Genomic DNA, 21,252 nt, shown 5'->3' with positions numbered 1-21,252 from the left:
CCTTCTTTCACTCAAGGGAATAAGTGTTCTCTGACAGCCTTTGCAGAAATCTAGTGGATGTGATGATTGCGTCAGTGTGACAGAGAAAAGAACACAAAAGGTCAGTTTTCCATTTTTACAGCAGTTGGGTTGAGGTCTGATAACACCCCAGGTCTTGTTGTAGGCGCGTTTATTATGCAGGCCGCACTGAGTGCGACCCAGCTCTCATAGAATGAGCATTGATGTGGGTAATATGGCAGTGAATAAAGGTTTAACACTAATCCCTATAGCAATCTGTGGTCGTGAAGAGCTAATTATCTTACAACTGATGTATCCCTCTGTCTCTCCCTCGCTGCCGTTCAGTCTCAGTCCATCTCACATATGCATGCATAAACACTCGGTGGTCTTCTGCAGCCATTAGGCATGGTAATGGGTTGGGTTTGCGTTAAACTCTTGGACATTAATTGTTGAGTTGAGCAGTAATTTGGAAGGTAATGGTCCTGTTACATGCAGCTTATTATCTGCAACTTGATGCTTGTGAACAGGCTTACCTTGGACTTTGTCATCATACGATGCACTTGTTTTCATAGCACTCTCTCTTTTTTTAGCGGATATTGCTGAATCACAAATCCTTTGTAGTATGCTTCAGGATTGAAGGGTGTTCTAAAGCCATAAGTGTTTATCATGAATATCCAGCATCTCTTTATTTGTCTGGAAGCAAAACTAGACTTAGTTTTTGGATTTGTATGTTTTCTTCTGCAGCTGTCACTTTTTCTCCATTCGGTTGTATGTTTGTAAATTAAGTCGCCTTAGGATGCATGTGTGTGTCCAGTGGGTACTTTTTTTGAGAAATTCTCACTTTTTATTGCCATGTAGGTTGCCCGTGCCTTTGTTTATGTAGGGATGCTGTTTGCTTACATTCCAGATCCACATTAGACATTTGATCATAACAAAAAGAGCAACAGTAATTTGTTTCTCATCTAAAATTAAACTGCAGCTATTGAAATATATTTCAGAAAACTACTAGGAATACCAAGCCTTGTGTGAATCTTGCAATACTGAAAAAGCTAAATATAAATCAAATCTTCAGTTGGCTGATTATTTTTTATATATTTGCAGGTGAAATTGTGTAAAGAAGCAAAAGTGTTTAAAGCATTTTTATTTTTATCGAGAAAGCCCCAGTCAGTCACATATTAGCTATAGTGCAATCCCCTTGGAAAATATTTGACTTGTTTTGTTTTATTTGCAAACATATGTTTTGTAATTTATAATGCATGTGAATTAAAGTATGACTTAAAACTACTTTGCAACGATGCATGGTTTTGGAAACTGATGAAATTTCTCTATTTTGGTTTAAAATTTCCACAATTTCACTTGCAAAAGTCAATTTTTACTCCTCTTTTATTTAACACTCCAATATTCAACATCTTGGGCACTAACATCTGTTCCACTTTTCAGGAAGTGGGATTCCTGAATCCCACTTCCTGAAAAGTGGGATTCACTTTTCAGGAAGTGAATCCCACTGTTTGGGGCTGATGCTCAGCCCCAAACAGTGGGCTGTGGCAATTCATGACACTTGGATTTGTAATTATGTGACTTTCATGTTGAAAACAGATATTTGATTCCTGTCATCTCTTTTTTGCTAACCATCCAAATTATTTGACATCGTACAAACAATAGATGTACATAGTGCATAATATGTGTCAGACCCACTTTTATGGATATGTTTGTAATTGATTAATTCAATCATTAAACTTTTATGCCAACATCTTTATAAATGACCTGATTGTTTGCATTTTGTTATTGTATGTAGCTCTGGCTCACTTGGTTATTTGTGTACAGTTTGGACGGCTCAAAATAATTAACTGCAGGCTGGGATCAGGGAATATCTGGTATATGAGAAAAATTAAGCACAACAAACACATTAAGCATTTATATGTGACTAACAATTCACTGGCTGGCGTTCTTTAAATTATTGCTTTTTATCCCTAAGGCTCTTAAATGAATTACTGTTACTGTTTGTAATTACATGCTAAGAATGCATTGCCAATGGCAACAGCACATTAAAACAAAATATACAGAGGCTTCTTGGTTCTCTCAGAGCATTTTACAGGAGTCACTGAGACCTGGATCTGTCACCTACATGTTGTTCATTTGTCCATCCATTTGTACATATTCCATCTCCCCTTTATTCATCCACAGAATAAAATAGGAATATCCAAAGTGCAATGCAACTTTTTTTGTGTGAGCTCCGTTTTTTAGCTTTTTAGCTGTTTTTTTTTTGTAATGAGCTCTATATTGCTATGTCTGTGAAAATAACTGGTGACTTTTGCATTGCTATGGAAACCTAACTTCACTACATGTGAGAGAACATATGTTGCACCAGCGCCAAACCGTTTTAGCTCATTTAAAGAGCAGAGCTTGTAGAATGGAATGGAAGATCAAATTAATGTTGCTGTAATTATAGCTGGATTAATTAACTTTACTATAAAGTTAGCATTAAACAATGCATCACTCAATGCTAACACAAATGTAGAAATCTGAATGCAGGATTTGCAGTCAGGGCATCTTCTGGAATGTGCCTGATTTATGTAAAACCACAAAACAACTGGGAGTCATTCCAAAGTGGACAACTAGGCTTGGACCGCTAAACAAACTCGATGTCAGGCATATCTTGAATTACTTTTGTTTAAAGTGTGAAACACAAAGCCCCGAATAATGGTCGATAATTTTCCTCCCACAGATGCTTTCTCACATTCCCATATGCCTCCTGGGGGTTTATCATATTTGCCAAAGATCTTATTTAGTGAGGATTAACATTCAGTCAACAAGATCAATGTCATCTCAACTTTGAAGGCTTTGGAAAGTGCTGTTCCCTTTAGGGAGCGAAGCAAAGCTGTCTGTTGCTGGCTTTGTGATTCTCTCAGCTTTTGCCAACTTCTGCTTCGTGCTTCTAGTAACTGCATCAATACGAAGAAGAGGTGTGTATGTGTGCAGGGGGGGTTCCCTCCATACACCGCTGAACAGAACAATCCAATATGGGCCAGAGCTTTACCGCCAGGCATCGATAGGTACGTCACCTCAGCAGGCTGTCATTCTGGTCCAAATTGGCCTCTTTAAGTCCCATTTTTCATCATTAGTGTGAGACATAAAACTGATCTCTAAGTAAAGTTTAAAGTCAATTTCTGGTCCATCTCCATGGATTTTGCTAGGCAGTTGCCATGGGGACAATAAAGTAAGGGTTAAGAGGTTCAAAGTTGTGCAGACCAAAGAGTCTCTTGGTGGTTTAATTCTTCGTTAGAGTGAGAAATCACCGACAGATATGCCACTTAGTTGAAGACCACAGCTTACAGGATGCTAAAAGAAAGGTGCCTTTAAAACCATATCACTATGTAGCGCACATTACATTTATGATTACAAACAACAAATCACCTTTATTCATAAATCACATTTAAATACAACTAGGGTTGATGAAAGTGCTGTACAGTAACACTTAATGCAACGTTAAACGTGCAAGCAAATACAATCAAGAAATAGATTAATGCTTGGAAGTCAGGAGAGGAAAAAGTGTCTCAAATCAAATTGCCAATGGAGAGCGCACACTTAATGAAAGGCACAATCTTCCCTTAATGACCAATCTAGAACATCCAGGAGGAGCTGTTCAGGTGATCCAGGAGCTGTGCTTTTAGAATAGGGACAGAGATGTTCTGTGGGATGTGTTAAATTCATTGTTTAAAGAAGATGGACAAGTAAACGCCTCTCCAACTGTGAGGGATTTGTAGTTGTACAGTTCTGTGATACCTAAATTAAGTTTTGTAATGCATAATAGTGAAATCACTGATCATTTTGTTTGTGACATAAGATGCTGCTTGATGTTCATTAAGGGTGGAACAAAAGATGTTGACACAACATCTCACAATATTAAAATACCACAATATGTCTTATGAGATGAAATGCAATTCTGATCCTACTATGATGTCAGGGTGAACGCTTTGAACTAGACATTTTACTTAGAGACAAGACAGGAAGAGGTTCTGGATAATAGACAAAACTCTTGGTAATTTAAACATTGTGATCTTTGCTCTGGAGTGGCAGGGCAAATTGGTGAAATTAGGCCCACAATCCGACACAAAATGACACAAAATTGTTAATGAAGTTAAGTACATTTAAGGTAAAAGGTGAAAATTGGCTCCTTGGTTTTTTCTGCCATCTCTGGTCTGTCAGAACCTTTTACTCTACTCCTTGATTGGTTTTGACTTAATGTTTATTAACCTCAATAAGAAAACCAAGAAAAATCAGTTGGAACAATAAAAAAATGTTTGATGCAAAGTTTGATTCTTATTAGGAAATGTATTTGTGACATTAGACTCACTTCTCTGCATCTGTGATTTTTGTCTTTTTTTTTCTTCAAACCAGCAGTGTGGAAGGTCACCTTTTCTTGCTTCTTGTACAGTAAAATGTTTGTGTATTTATTTAGAATATTTGCGGTGTGTTTGGTTTGCTGAAATGCATGTAAAAAAAATCTTTCCTTTTTTGTGCTTTCACAAATAAAATAGGAGTTTAAGACGCAATGCTTCATCCTTTTCTACAGTCTAACAAAGGTTAAATAGTATCTGAAGAATACTTAATAACGCTCAAAGATCGGAGCATTATTTAGTTTTTTTTTACTTTGTACACTGCTGCTTGCTCAGTGTGTATCTGTACCTTTACCTTGTTTCCTCTAGAAGAGTTTCAGGTGTGAGATAAAACCTCACAATGAAAATATTTGACGGGCCTTTGAACCTTATTCTCGGACGGACCTTATTCTCAGCACAATCTCTAGTATTCATGTGTCAAAAACAGCTTTTTGGTGAACCACTCTGAAACGGATCACTTTGGGATTTAAAGACTCTGGAGGAGGGTTTTTAGGGATTTATGAAGTGCTGTAATGACAGCCAGCACTTTGCATTTAAAGGTGTAAAATGGGTCCACTGTGCTTTCTTCAAATCTGCTTCCGATTTCCATCTGACACGCAACAAAGAGTTATTGATATGTTCCCTGGGAAAAGAGCACACTGGGATCGAACCCTCAAGAGGGGCGTCGAAGGGCCCTGACAATGTTGTATAATGACATTGCATTTAAAAGGAGAAAAGCATGTCCTTTTGGGTTTCTCCACCATAGCTTCTGATTTCCATCTGACATGCAACAAAGCACTATTGATCCTTGGGGAAACAGAGCAGGAACAAAATCTCTTCCTCATCCCATGGAAACTGCTGTTTAGGGTCCCTCTGGAGCAAGCAGGCACGCGCTGTCCATGCATATCCACAATCAGGCACAGCTGAAGCCTGATAAAACTCAGCATGGGAAACTCATGCAGAAACTGAGGGCTCAAGTCACTGAAAAACGACAGGTAATTTTGAGCTGAGTGTGGAGCGCAGGGGGAAGTAAGGCGATCAATCACTTTGGTGATTACCCATGCAGATTTTGGTTCTTCCTGGCTTCATCAAGTCCGACGACGTTGACCGATTCAGGACTGCTTGACAAACGAGTGAGGAAGAAGCACGTACCGTTCATATGCAGAGATGGCAGAAGATATTTTTGGGCTAGTTTGTGAGGAATAAAGTGGTAAAATGCTTATTTTGTTCAGGCTACAGAATTATGGCTGCTAAGTAGGTGGTAGTTACTTTTCTTGTGAGGTATTTGAAAACGATGGGGCAGGTTTTTATATGGATTTTTCTTCCAAATGTGTCTGTGATGGCCACAGCTGGAGAAAAGTGGATTTATTGATCCCGGGAGTTTCATTTTTCGAACATAGTCATATTGCATAGGCAGCTTCGATTTTTGAAAAATACACGGTGTGCTTTGAGATAATTTTACGGCATTTTTGACTCAGTGGAGAAATGTGAAGAATTCAAACCTTTGTAGAGAAAATGAAGAGCTTTACACCGCTTTAGTCAAACTGCAAGCACTTCAGGTGATTCATGTACATTTACTTTATTATGAATTAAGCCGCTTTAGTGAATTTAGAGGAAATATGTGGATTAAATGGAGGAATTATTCATTTTCTAACACATTCTCCAAAATGTTTCGTCTCATTAAGATACAGAAATAGACCCAACAATAATAGATCTACAGTGATGAGCTACATGTCTTTCTGTTTGTCATTTTTTCTTTTGAATATAACTGATGACCAGTAACAGAAATAAACTGAAATTGATTATTATGAAATTGTCTCTGTGGGGCTGAAAAGAAAAGCACACATTATTGGTCACAGACTGACCACAGATTCGTTTTCAGATGGATTGCCCCCTATGTCGTGGATTATTAAGTATCTGGAATGTCTCATGACAGCTTATTTTTAGTTTTCTGGCAGAATCTTGTCAGTTTTTTTTTTTTAAATACCCAGTTAATCCAAGGAGTTCATGATATCTTACAATTCCACAGCATCACAGATCCTAACAGTGATCAACAGGTATGCAAATTAATTCTTCTGGCTCTTTTCCGCAAGCATCCAATGGCATTTTGATTCAGTTTGGGTGGTTTTGCATGACGGTTTCATCCCAGCTCTAGCAGGTGGTGTCGACATACTTTGAAAGGTAGCGCAGTGCGATCTGTATGTCACACAAACACAACGCAACGAAGGACGACACAGAAGCTATTCTAAACATTCTGCTCAGCTCGGCATTGTTTTTATGATGCACTCAGTTTCTGTTGTGAGTTTTTACAAATGGCAAGTTGTATCAATGGAGTTGCTTTTGTTTGACAACAGTCAGTCTTCTACTCTTGGTTCGTCTTATTTGACCAAAACACAAATGTCCAGTAAAAGTCTCAGTACCTTGTTTTTTTTTTTGTAGCCTCCCTAAGAATCAGTTAGCAGGTAAATAGTAGAAAAAGAAGCAGACAGGCATAGATTACTTAACTAAACAGCCATGAAACTCTTTTTATCAAATAAAAAAAGTAAAGTTTATTTTAAGTATTCATCAGTTACATTTGTTTTATCTATTTACTTATGTGGGATTGTTTCCCCCCAAAATAATTAAACTTTCCAGTGTATAACTTTAGTCTTTCAGAAATGGACGGATATATTTTAAGACTTTTTAATTTTTAATTTTTTTTTTAATTTTTGTTTTTTTAGCAGGGGTGCCAATAAATCACCAGGCCACCGTAGAAGCCTTTAGATTATTCATACAAAACACTTACTGTCTGCAGTGTGGCTTTGTTGGGTAGTCAGTCAGGCGGTCGCAGGGTTGTTATGTCGCTGCTGGCGCTTGCTGCCCTGTGTAGCCCAGCAGCATGCAGTGCTAACACCACACACATGAACACCCCTGCTGGTGGTTAAAGGTCTGCTCGAAGTGAGGACTTGACAGCATAAACACACAAACACATACAAGCATGCTCCACTGCCTTTCTTTTTGTTGTGACCTGCTTTGGCTTTCTTACCAAAACTGGGAGCAGGGGAAGGAGCTGCTGGACAAAAGCCACCTGAAATAGACAATCAAAACTGCTTTGCAAAGTTTAATATTTGAGTATTGTATTTTTAGAGCAAATCTTCCTCCGATCATATAGAGTCAGATGATTACAGCTACACCGTATATAGGGGTTATTCTTAACGGAAAAAAAAAATGCAGACTGGAGAAAAATAAAAATCAACACTGAAATTAGTAACATTTATCTTCTCTGCACAGTCTCTACTTTCATGTACATTTGAATACATGGAAGGTTTCAAATTCCCCATTTTTTTCTTTCAAATATACCAGAATCTTCTCAAATGTTCAAACTATCTAGAGTGCTACAGTCCTTTGTGAAGAAATTATGTCCCGTTTCGTTAACAAAATAACTTTGATTAACCACAAAAACCAAGTTTGATTTTACTAGCATCACCTATTCCTAATTAATACCAGACCTGCAGAATGAAGAAATTCCTCAACTAGAACCTGTCTGTCAGCATGAAGTAGGTTAAAAGTCCTCACAAAGCACAACTTCATGGTCTGATAAAAAGAAATTCAAGAACAGATGAGGAACAAAGCCTCATCTGGAAAGAGTTATAAAGTCGTTCCTAAAGGCTTTGAGACACCACAGAGCCACAGTGATAGCCATTGTTCACACGTGAAAAAACATGGAACCTTCCCAGAAGTGGCCAGCCTGATAGTATTTTTTTAAGAGTGCACTGATGACTCTTCCAGGAGATCACAAGCAAGCCCAGAACAACATTAGTCTTGCTGACCTCATCTGCTTCAGTTCTGGTCAGTTTTCATCATTCTTTGTTAAAAATGGGCAAGGAGAATGACCGGGTGTCGGGTTGTTGTCTTAGGCACAAATACAATACACAGAACAGGAAACTGCAACACACCAGGGAGTTCATCTTTGCATGACTATAAAACCAAAAACAATAACATTTTTGGTATGGCCTAGTTAAAGTCCAGACTTGGACTGCAATGGTGAGTTGCCTCTGGCATGACCTTAAACAACATGTTGTATCTGGAAAACCCTTCAGTGTGGCTAAATTAAAACAATTTTGCAAATATTTGCAAAATTTCTTGTGTATGATTTCAAATTTAAGAGTAAATTGTTTAAAATATAAAAAAATAAGAACTCGAGGGTGTGTTGTACAGGCTTGTTGAGCTAAAGCACCTCAGACTTGTTTCTTAGGATTACCTGAAACATCCAACGGAGCGACTTCTTAAACAAATCTGCTGGACAGGCATAAAGATGGATTGTAACAGAATGTGTTGCAGTGATTTCAGTAATCATTTTTAATCTGTGTGCTGGCGGATTCTTTCTCACCTCGGCCCTGTGTTCACGAAGCCCGCTTAATTAGACTGATTGATTAGACGGGGCGATTCAAGACTCTCATCACGGCCCCTCATCTCGACAGCGCTCTAATAAGATCAGATTTCTCTTGTGCTCACATGTTCACCCACAAACACCGAGCCCACCCACCCACACACGCACACGCACGCACACACACACACACACACACACACACACACACACACACACACACACACACACACACACACACACACACACACACACACACACACACACACAATGCTTGTTTGGCCTGTCATCACGCCTCTCCATCTTTCTCATCTTTCTGACTGCCTGTCTGTCACATGCATATTCAGCCAGATTTTACTGACATGAAAGAAGCAGCCGAGCTTGCAAGTGCAATACACTGAAGACTCGAAGTGAAGTTATGTTAACATGAAAAGATTGCAAATCTCTCATTCCTCTTCATACCTCTTCGTTTTCTTTCCATTCCCTTCCTTCCTGCCCCATTCTTCTTCTTCTCTGCCTCTAACTGTGATGCATCCTGTGTTCTCATCTCATCATGTTTCATAAATATGTCTGGTCCCCATCTTTAGCCAAAGAAAACATTGCGCTGGAAAGCAGGAATCTCACATCTGTCTAGACTCAACGGTGGACTCGCGCCCCAGCGTCCGCGCTGCAAAAGTCTGCCGCCCCGTTCAATTCCTTTCACGTTTGAATGTGGAGAGTCATGCACATATTTTTCTTTGTGAATGTCAATGTGCATTGCTGTAGCAGCAGCTTCCTGCACTCAGCAAAGAGCTTCTTCTCATCAGCACAGTAAAGAGACTCTCCTTTGCTGTTGTAAAACTTTACTGCTTTCCGTGTTGCTTTTGTCTCCAGGCATCGGATATTGCAAAGGATGATAGGTATTCATTTAGATTTTTGCCAGATCACCAGTCCTCTGTATCAATACAGCCCATCTGAGCTCTTTAAAAAGAGACACACGCTAGTGTGTGAGTGTGTGCACGCGTGGCTTTATGGGTGTACATTTAGGACTGTTTGTGATGAGCCCACTGCAGTATCACCCTCTTGAGAGTATTTATGGAGAAGATGATTACTGTGGAAGGAACAGAACTTTGATGAAAATCATCCCACTTCAATTTGTACCTCACAGGCTGGCAGTTGGTGTCCCCGTTTATAGATAACATTGTAAAGGTCCACAACTGCACTTGAGAAACAGAATGCACTCATAAAGAAATCATGTCCTCCTGCCTTTGATTGCTGTTCTGTAACTGTGTTTGAACAACTTTATCTCTAGAAAATAGTAAATGGTGTTGCTGATTCCTACCTCCAGCTGGAGCAGGGATGCATCCAAACACTGCAGGTCGGTAGGTCCCAAGAACTGCAGTTGGAGACTCCTGGTCAAGAGACAAATGACTTCCATGTCCATTTCTGATATTTCCAGACGCAGTGCCTGCTAGCTTTTATTAATCTCTCAGAAGCCAGACTCATAACAGAGTGAAGACTAGACGTGAGGAAGTAGTTTCCACACGAAGCCACATTTATAAACAGTCATGGACTAATGTAGCTTTGATGGTGGTCGGTTGTATACATCTGTGAAATACTGAGCTCCATTATCGTTTTACATGATGGCTGCACATGTAGTCAAAGTAATATAAGTAGTTGAATATTTCCAGCTCACTCTTTCCCTTTTCTTGCGCACTGTTGTTACACAACATTTTAATGTTCAGATTTTCCTGTGCTGCAAGCGCCTGATGGATTTCTCATATGCTGCAAAGCTGCACATGTGTAGCCCTTAACGTTCGTCTTCCTTTTCATGTGCTTTTCTTGTCTTTCTTTCTCTGACTGTGTAGCTTTTATTGATTATTTTGGTCCTCCTTTTAGCTGTTGTGTACCTGATATCATAAATTCATATTATTAGAATAGGATTTTGCGATCCGTTAACATTAGCATGATAATGTTTCTATCAAAGGATACTATTATTTAATTAAATTGAGGATAACTGTTGAAAGCCAATTACGTAGAAAATCTTCTGCTTCCACTTATTACACTGAGCTCTGGAGCATCAGTCCACTAATTTACCATCAGCTTTTTCATGGAATTATCGTTATAATATCAGCCTAAAAATTCACTTTGGTTTGGCCATTAAAATCAATCAGCTGCAGCTGTTGAGCCTCATTTAATCTGTTCTAACACTGGCTGGCCAACACAGAAGCCTCAAAATCCACTTTTGTAGATAAATGCTGGAAGCATGGCAAGAATCTCTGAATACATGCTTTGCTAGTAAATAAAGAACAACTTTAACTACTGGGTTAGTCTACCGGCTAACACATACATTCAAAATTAAAAAAATAAATAAATAAAAAGAACAAAGAGACTAAAGTAAGATATGAAAACTTTGTTGTGTTTGTTGGTAGTTTTAGATTTGTTGTCGATAAAATGAAGCGACAGAGGACTGAAGCAGATCTGTGGTCTGTTCCCGTCTCCTGATTTTGCATTTGATGGAGTCAAACGAGCCGTATGATAGACCATATTGACCAGCTTAAACGCCCTTATTGGATGAGAAGTGGCCCTGAGGTGCTGTCCCAGCGTTTTGAACAACAGACCAACCAGACGAAAACCACACACTCATGTAAAGCACCAACTCTTTTCGCTACCACAGCACTCTGAACAATTACCCCGCAGCTCTTTAAAGCACACACACAAAGACTATCTTTATGACTGCAGCATTTCCACCATTCTAGCTCGCTGTTATTTTTTTCCCCCTGCTTTTCTTACCTCCTTCACCCAGAGACCATTAAACTAGATCCCTCCTAAAAGGCTGTAAGGCCTCTCTTGGCTAGCCACTTCTCCAAAAGCCATCCCATCACTCTTTTCATGTTTTTAAATCAAAGTCCATGAAAGGTTGAGAGAGAGGGAGAGAGAGAAACGGAGGAGGGGGTGAAGCAGACTGAAAGTTGGGACGGGTTTTTTGTGTTTGTGGGCTGGAGACAAATCTTAGTTACAGAACCATGTGGCCGTTTTCACGTACACACTGCTGCTGCCACGTGCACAAACTTAATTTGATATGGAACATGCTCTCCTGGCCGGTTCTGCTCTGCTGGGATTTTACTTTTTTCTCCTCCATCTCCCTCCTCACCTGCTGGGAGTTACTCTAGATGTTTAACTTGCTCTTTTTCTGTTATTTTTTTTCCTTTTCTCTTCTGCTTCCAGACACTCAGCTGCACCCACTTTCCTGCAGCACAAACACTAGAGTAAAACAAAGTCTGGAGGTTCGGTGTGTATCAATTCCTTTGCCTCCCTCACACGAGGTTTTGATTTTGCTGGTGTTCAGTCTTTTCGATTTGGTTGGTAGTCAACCTGAAAATGTTTTCCTTGATGGTTTTTTGGCAGAAGTCATGTTAGGGTAACTCTGGCCAGCTTTCTTCACCTGCCAGCTGTTCAGCTCAAGGTTGTTTTTTTTTTTTTTTAAGTTTCAGACCTAAAACAGCATTCATTTTACAGTATATTCCTGGATTCCCAACTTACTCTGAAAGCCCAGTTCCACAATCGTGACTGTCTTAAAACAGGAGATCTCTTCTGACTGCAGTAAGTGGTGATGGGCAGTGTGATGGGTCCTAAAACACGTTTCATCCAGGTATTGATTGTTTAAAAAGCAGCATTTTGTTGAAACTTGAAGCACTGGGAACTGGAAATTTTCATATGTCCCTTATCTCACATGAAAAGATGTCTTACAAAACAGAAAAGCCTTGAGAAAGCTCCTTAATTACTGTAATGCCAGTAAAGATTTTTCATTTGTCTAGCATATATATTTTTTTACATGGCTTTGCTTAACAAAAATGTTAATAAATGCAAATAAATTATATGTATGTTTTATAGCTTTTTACATCTTTCCGTTGGTATTTTTACAATTTAAATTTAATGATGACCTCCTAGTGTTTTAGGCTCGTATATTACTTCGAGTCAAAAAGAAATATAAACCTCGTGGTAATTAATAAGTTTGGACTGAATGAAGATATGTGCACATCTTATTTACACTGTTGCAGCTAAGCAACTTTTTGAAATAAATATATGCTTTCTAAAAAAATGTTAATGAATGTTGTTTTGGGACTTATTTAAAGTTTAGATATTTATCTGCAGGTGCACCACGCTGTCCTCATCTCTTTGTTCAGTTTTCAATTATTACCTCAACCTATTCTTCCTGTCTCTGATAACTGCTAATACTTTGCACTCACACTCCTTTATGAGGCATTTTGCTCTCTGGAAGCACTTTGGCTCCTTGCAGATAAGGTGAGAAACAAAGCTTTGAGCTTCATAGGAGGTGTTTTACCCTGATAAGCCATCCTGTGACTTGGTGAAAGATAAATGGAAACCTTGTTCTTCCTTTTTGTGATTTCTCTCTACCTTGCTGTCTCCCAGGGTTTTTCATCTTCCTCTGCCTCGACTCAGTAACCTTTAAGGTAGTCCAGGAGGGGGGTAGTGGGCAGCGATACAGGAAGAAAGAAAAATGAAGAATGAGCAAACATTAGAAAGAGAAAAGGAGTGCTTAGATCTAAAGGTTTGAAGTCAGGAGAACCAAAAGAAGACAAAGGAATTATGGACAAGTAGTAAGGACTAGTTTGTTCATTTTGAGGTTCCTGCTATTTGAAAAAAACTGAAACCAAAAATTTGTGAAGCATCTCTTTACAAGTAAATGTGATCTTATAATATTTCTTTAGAAAAGCTCTTAAAGAAATTAATCTGATGTGAAAGTGATGAGCTTGAAACAAAGTTGTTTTTTTAGGGACATCTTAGCAGAATATCTTTTTGTCTTCCTTTCCGAAACTTTTATGTCAGCAAATATGAACCCAACAAAAAAAACAGCTACCACTGTCTGTCATAATAAAGTCACCAGAAGCTGCTTAAAATGTTCATCTTCCTTGTGGATCTCTGATCCATAATTAGCCGTTAGTTTACAGACAGTGAATGATGAGGAAAGGTCTAATATCATAAGCTAATGTCTGTGCTTACTTTTCATTTTACTCTTTTTCCCTCTTTGTATGCGTCTTTGTGTAAAAATGTAGAAATCGATTTAGCTTCAGTGGGTGGGAAACTACTAGTTATTTGCTCATCAAACATGCAGGATAAATAATAAATAACACAAGATTAATGTTAATGTTACTTAAAAACAACACACCCTTTCTTTAATTGATAAAAAGATCATGTTTTGCAAGTGCCATCGGAAGCTCTTTCTGTTTATTGCCCTCATGAACAGAAACGTCTGTTGCCACTCAACCCCTTTGACCTCCTTTCTGCTTTTTGCTCCTTCATAACACAGGAAGATGTTTGGTGGTGAGTGTTTTCAGTTGTTGCCTGCTGTGCCTTCTAAACCACATCGGTTGCTCTGCTTTTACTTCTAGGAAAAACTGTTATGATTACTGAGTCACTAAAGAAACGGTCGTAAACATTATTATGTCCCTTACAATGTTAATATAAAACGGTCATTTGGTATCCACCCTGCATCAGTTTCTCACTCATCAATGCCCCTTTGATGTTTCATACCCACTTTTAAACTGATGATTTAAACCAGCTTTTTATATTTAAGTCATGAAATGTGTTTATATGAATGACATTACTAATATCTACTTGCACTGGCTCAGTAGCTCAGTTATTCTGGTTTGATCAGAGATGATGATCCATCACATACCAGAAGATGGGACTGGTTCAAACGTGGATCAGAACCGCAATCAATTAGAGCTGTGGAGTAATATAAAGTCTTGAACGAAATAACATGAGATTTTATTACAGTTTCCATCTCCATAGTTTATGAAAAGTCAACGGATTTGCCATTTTTGTTGTCTTATGTCGGTTCTATCGAGCTGAATGCAGTGAAGAACTCGAACACATGCGGAGCTTTGAAGACATAACCCAAAGTTAAAGTGTTTCCTACTTCTGAGACAAGTCTGAACTGTTTTTCCTCCTTTCCCTCTTGTCTTTCCTGTTGTCCAGGTGACTGATCAGTCTGTGCGGGCGGTAGCAGAGCACTGTCCCGAGCTGCAGTTTGTCGGCTTCATGGGATGCCCTGTGACCTCTCAGGGTGTCATCCATCTCACTGCGGTGAGTATCAAACCAGTTCTTCACTTGGATTATCATAGTAATATTAAATTATCAGTGGATGATTTACTGTAGCTTAGGAACTCCACTTATGTGCTTACTTATAAGTTGAAGATAACATACTTCCCGCTGTCCTAGTTGAAGATAAACTCCCTTGTTGCTTTGTAATTACTTGTTTCAGTAAATGTCGCCAAAAGTTCGTTTTTTGCTGTCTAATCGGCTTACTCCAGGCCAGCTCCTAGATGTTGCTGCAGGTTGTCTCCAGGGGGTATATTTAACTTTTATGAAATGAATTCAGGCACGCACTCTGTTTTTATCTCTGACTTAGTTTTCAAGTTATTTTGTGTTAACTTTTAAATCTCATGAAAGCTTAATGAGATGAATCCTAATAATACGCCGCAGTTGCGACTACACCCCGCTGTTTGGATATTACCATGTTAATGAGCAGTGCTCCGTGCTTAAAGCCGTTCCATGCTATATAATGTAAACGCGGACACACGCGTATGTGTTCGTGTTATAATTGCTTGAAGTAAATTCACAGGAAAATCCCTCACCTTGTTTTCCTTGTCATTTATTTCCTTTTCCCAACATGGCATCCGGCTGGAGTGCGTGCAGCTACAGAGTGCATCTGTGTATGCTATGTCCACACCCATGTGTCCTTCTGTAATACAATTCGATTTGTGTTTGATGTACTTGGGTGTACACTTGAGTGTGCACACACCTCAGTGGACCTGCATGCTCCCGTTTCTCCTCAAATGCAATTACAGTTGTGTTAATAGGACTGAGGCACCCGATGCCGCGCTGCATTATTAGATTAAACAGCAGATTAATTTGTGCTCGTAGTTTTGGCCCCTATCATCTCTGCAGCCTCCGCTGACCTTGGCCATGGTGTTGTAGACAGACAGTAATGAAGCCAGCCAGTCATAACAGCATTAGCATACGTGGAGGTGGACGCAGGCACCTTTGCACACACAAACACACATCTACAGACGAGTACGCTCATTATTATTTATGGAAGTATTAACCAAGGTGAACATTTAGGAGTTCAGAAGAAGAAGTTCATAATTCTGCTAATATTTATAGATTTTTTCCAGCATTCAGAGCCACAAGCTTAGTGGATCGTATCGTTCGTTTGGATTTGACGTATTTTCAGTTCCGTTTGTTCCTACCAGATTCACTGACCTTGAACTTCCTAAAATCCCATAACAGTCCAGAGCTTTATTTACAAAATGTGCAAAATACCCAGAGGACGTATCAGAAAAATAAGAAGTTGTCTGGTTTGTCTTTGAAATTATTCTAGAACATTTCTACTGTTCAGAAGCAGGGCATTTTAATATAGTAATTTGTTTGTGACCATAATCCACTCTTTTTTTCATAATATTTTTGAAAATGTCTAATTAAACATTTTTCATTAATTTATTCCATTACATTTGATGTGTCCAAAAATGAAATGGCTATCTTGCACAAAAAACATTTACAATGTAAATTACACTTGGAGTACAACAAGACAAAACATGTGAGGTAAAACTTGTTGCATATATCCAGAGATATTTAGAAGACATAGCAGTAAATATTGACCATATGAATAAATGAAATATTACAATATTGTTTTCCTCTATTGGAACAGTTTTGATTGTTATCACAAAACATGATAAAAATTCACTTTTTACAGTCAAATCTGTTTCAATACAACTTGAAAGAACAATTCACATGTTTAAAAGCGATGAAATATATTTTTAAAAACAGTCATAAACCGAACACATAATTCGCTTTAACATTTTGGAAAATTGTAGCTTACAAGTAAATTATTTTATTTACTCAACTAACAATATACAAGTATCTGTTTGGAATCTGTTTGCATTTTCAGCACAATTAAGTTTAAGTAGAGGCATAAAATAATGCACTTTGTTTACACTCAATTTCTCTTCAGTGTTGTAAAAATGTTCAAATACTAGTCGCCCCATGTGCTGTTAAAACGCCACATTTTTCTTATTGGCTTATAAAGCTTACCTTTATTATTGCTAACATAACTAACTGTTCCTCAGTAAATTATCAGATTTGTTTATTGCTCAGATCTTCAGCAGCTTGAAAAATTACAATGTCTGAATTAATCAAGTTGCCTAAATTAGTTGAACTTTTTAATCATATTTATTTTCTATCACATTCGGTTTTTAATTTTTAGAATTCAATATTTTAACATAAAAGCATCTCATCATCTGGTTACTTCTTAAATGTTAAGCATTTTAAAGAAGAATAAACTATATTCCCTGGTATTTAAAAGAGCTTTTCCCATACCTCTTGATAAATACATATCTATTATTTTAAAGTATGTTGTACTTAAAAAAAAAGTACATTTAGAAGAACCATTTATTTTTCTATGAAACTGAATGTCTTCAGATACAAATTTAAAAATTTCACTGCATTTCATCATAATTTCTTGTAAGGCAGAGGTTGTTTGATTGCGTTCTACCTAACTTGCTCACAAAAAATGATGTTCAGGGTTTTAGTGTTTTTCTTGACAGTCTTCTTTTCTCCAACATTTGGTCTTATCTAAACTTCTTATAGTTCACCCAAAACACACTGAGCTTTATTTTTTATGTTATAATAACTCTCACTCTCTTCACATATTTTATAAACCTCTAGGCTAGGTATTGGGCTAACTTTAGCTAGTTTTTTTTTCTCTGTTTTGATATACCTAGTCTGCTAATGTATTTTCCCTGCCGTCCCAGTGAACAGTTTGCAGACGAATCTTACAGGAAGAGTAGGCCTACTGTTTCATAAACAAAACACTTGGCTTCGGACATCACAGTTATTAATGACAAGTGTTTCAGCAGCGTGCTGAGCTGTGTTCAGGTCTCACTTGCACAATTTTCTGTTGAGCCTCAGGTGATTTGCTGTTTGGTCAGGATTCAGTTCAGATTTGAGTCCAGACTATGAGGATCATTGCCTCAGGCCATTATTTTTTGACTACGAGGAGCAAAGAGAGGCGATTTGCGCGTGTAGAAGATCTTTTTTGAGAATGTTGGCTTTAAATGGCAAAGAAGATAAAGACAGAAAATGCTAAGCTATGGCGAGTAGCTGTCAATATTTAACGAGTTTCTCTCTAAAAGGGAAAAGATTTTGTTTGGAGGACGTTCCAAAGTAAATAACTAGCCATTTGATATTTACGTATTTCTGTTTTTGTATAACCACATTTCCACTTTCATCAAACATGTATTGAAATATTTAAAGTTTTATGTAGTTTTCCAAGCAGTTTAATATTTGTTTCATTATTGGCCCGAAATGACAGTATAACTAGTTCCTCCCTTCATAATATCTTCCAAATGGATCTGTCTTTTCTGACAACAGTCAATTTATTTTATTTCTTAATTTCTTTTCTCATTTGCTAAAGGGGCCCCAGACACATTGCTTTTAGACTGAATCCATTGAGAAAAGCTATTATGTTTTCCAGAAAGCATTTAAAATTTAAGCACAGATAAGTTCATAAGTTCAGTCTCCTGTTGTAATCACTTTTCTTTCTGTTATCCATCTCTCTGCCTACATCTCAGTCATTCCACCTCATCCTTTTTCCATCTCTCTATAATCTCTGACAGCAATTATCTTGTTTGAGAGTTGATTCCTCCTCTCATTGATTCCCACCTGGTCCCATCATCTGTCAATTTAAAAATCATATTCTTGCTTTTAGAAATCGTTGCATTTCTGATGACTCCACGGACCTCCGTGTGGTTCCAGGACTACGGCTCTCCTTTCTTGTTCGATTATTGTGCTCTCCCTCCCTTCTCCTTTTCCTGGCTGATCACACTCTCTCTGATAATCTTCCCAACTCTCTCAATTTCTACTTCTGAATAAATAAAAAAAATAGGTGGAGGAAACCATCTACTTTTATTTATTCTCTCCTGTAACACCTTGTTTTTCTTATATTGATTTGTCCCGAGTCAGGATATGAAGAAATCAATTACAATTGTATTTTCTAAATAGAAAGAGCTGGAGGTAGAAATTGGCGACATGTTGTGACACGTTCGATGCAGTCTGCATGGTTATGCCGTCTGCTTTACAGTGTCTCCTCTGTCTCTGTTGAGGATCACAACTCACTGTTTGTGCTCATCAATCATCTTCTGCTTTGTAACTAAAAGACAAAACGATGTTTTCTCTCTGCCCAGCAAATAAACACTTCCCATACTAGTTGTTAATTAAACACCTCAACACGAGATAAGAGAAACTGATGATTTCAAGGGCAAGTGTTTGTGGCCGCCAGGATCTTACTGTAAACTTTTGTTTACGGTTGGTTTTTAGATTGAAGCTCAGTGTTGGCTCTGAGCTTTCGACATAAATAACATTTTTATTGATGAGGTCTGTTATTTCCCAAGGCTGCGTTATTGATGGAAAACATCTTGAAGGGGGGCTCTGTGGGTGTCCTAGAAGCTTTAGTGATTTGGCGCTAGGTCTCAGCAGGTAATTCGAGAGAATATGTATACTGTAATATATAGTCCAAGTGTTTACAGTGGCTACCACGCTAACAATGTGGAGAAATGCGCCTTCAAGTAAATGTAACTTTTATTGCGGTAGCAGGATCTCATACTGAAAAAAAATAGGAGAAATTGTTGAGTGATGTTAGAAATAAAAATATCAGGATAGGCCCAGTGACACAATTATTGACACCCCAAACATTTGCTATAGTTTTTGGTAATTATTTGCTTTTGCTAAGGTTACATAGCACTAGTGGTGGCCTTTATTCATCGGTATTTATACATGAAAAAGGCCAGGGAGTTTAACCCAGGACCTACATGGAGGATTGTAGCCTCCGTGTGCGGTGTGCCTGATCCACCACTGAAGTACTTGGCACCCCATCAGTTACTTTTTAAGTTATTAGTGTGCCTAGAACACATTAATTGACTACCTGTTTCTCTAAGATACAAATATTGCTCTTTCTAGCCATTGGCAGACCTCTTCGACATGAACTGCTTCCTCAACCTGTTTGTCTGATGCCTCATTCAGAGAGGCTTTTGCTTTGCCTGTTACTGAGCAGTGGACATGCATTCATGGATATTAATGTTTCCTTTTAGCCTACACCTGTTTTACTTTCTTAGCTTTTTAAAAATTTTTTAATAAAAACTTTGAAACTGATAAGTGTGTATAGCTGTGTAATATTACACCTGAACACAGGTGTAATATTACACCTGTGTAATATTACACCTGTGTAATATTACACCTGTCTATATATCCACCTGTCTATATAGACAGGTGGATGAACAGTACAGTAATTTTTTATTTAGTTATATGTAGGTGTTGCATATAAGGTTGAAGTCTTTCCACAGCCTGCTGTTCAGATCTGTGTGTAAAGTATTTGATTTATGTCTACAGGCAGTATATTACCAGCTTTGTTAATCTCATTCTGCAGCTGTCTTCGGTCTGTAGCTTCGAATAGACGAGGAACACCCTGAGAGTTATGATGTAACTTTTATAAGCATTGCAACCTGTTTGTCTTTTTTGTACAGTATTTTTTATTCTGTTTTCTGTATTCATCTCTTTCCCTTCTCCTCGTGCCTTGTGTGTGTTATATTTTTGTGTGTGTGTGTGCGTGTTTCTCTTTCTCACATTCATGCTCTCTCTCCTTCTGTCTCTCCATCTTCCTGTCAAGCTGCTCTTTTCTTCTGCTGGTGATTAAGCCCAAGGTCGGCTCTATCACAGCGTCAGTGTTTGAGAGCTGCTCTCTGTGCCAGAGAGCCTTCATTCCTCCAGCTTTAGATGTCCCACCGATGGCCTCCTCTTCTCTTGTCATGCCTACCCATAATGCCCCTCCTCATACATCAGCCTATCACTGCCCTTAGACACTTTGGGCCGCTGAAGGGCTTTTGCTGTCTGTGCGAAAGTTCCCACCCTCGGGACGGGAGCCAAAGTTATAACAAATGGGGAGACTGTTGAAGAATGCGTCAGAGATGAAACGAGGTATATTTGGACACTGTAATAGCTGTGTGTTGTCTCTATGATGTGCAGAGCTCGGATGTTTCTGGTCTTAATTTGGGGCCTTGTAGATTAATTCAGCCGTGCTGCTTCAGTGGTTTTGTTGTTCTTCTGGGGAGAAAAGTTGGGACCTTTTGATTAATGCGCTACGAATTTGACAGAATTGGACCACGGGTAATACTTCATTCTCTCTTTGTGTGTTTATGAGCATATAAAACAGTCTGGTTCATGACAGCTAAGATATTTAATTTCATAACTAAAATCATATGCTCTATTTTTCCGTGTACAGTGTAATGTGCAGTGCTTGGTTCAGAGCATTCAGAGCTCAAATTAGGCTCCAAACCAATAAAAACCACATACTGTCTCTAAAAAGAAACTATTTATGCTTCCTAAAATTTTCCATGTTTTGTCATTTAACCACAGATTTGTGCATATTTTGTTATTTTATATGATTAACCAACAGAA

General features: G+C 38.3%; 2 protein-coding genes across 2 annotated transcripts in view; both read left to right on the top strand.

Annotated features, from left to right (window-relative positions):
* The window catches only part of LOC103470127 (intracellular hyaluronan-binding protein 4.L), an 86,958-nt gene extending 86,733 nt beyond the window's left edge, over positions 1-225 (top strand). The window contains exon 8 of the mRNA XM_081610731.1: positions 91-225. Coding sequence (XP_081466857.1) covers positions 91-210 — 120 coding nt within the window. The 3' untranslated portion in view covers positions 211-225. The remainder of the gene's footprint in view (positions 1-90) is intronic.
* Positions 1-21,252, top strand: part of fbxl17 (F-box and leucine-rich repeat protein 17) — a 243,863-nt gene that overhangs the window by 58,387 nt on the left and 164,224 nt on the right. The window contains exon 7 of the mRNA XM_008418318.3: positions 14,722-14,829. Coding sequence (XP_008416540.1) covers positions 14,722-14,829 — 108 coding nt within the window. The remainder of the gene's footprint in view (positions 1-14,721; positions 14,830-21,252) is intronic.

The sequence above is a fragment of the Poecilia reticulata genome, chromosome 9, assembly GCF_904066995.2.
Source record: "Poecilia reticulata chromosome 9, P_reticulata-male-v2, whole genome shotgun sequence".
Taxonomy (NCBI): Eukaryota; Metazoa; Chordata; class Actinopteri; order Cyprinodontiformes; family Poeciliidae; genus Poecilia; species Poecilia reticulata.
The sequence above is the reverse complement of the archived record's forward strand: the minus strand, read 5'-3'. Positions and strand labels throughout refer to the sequence as shown.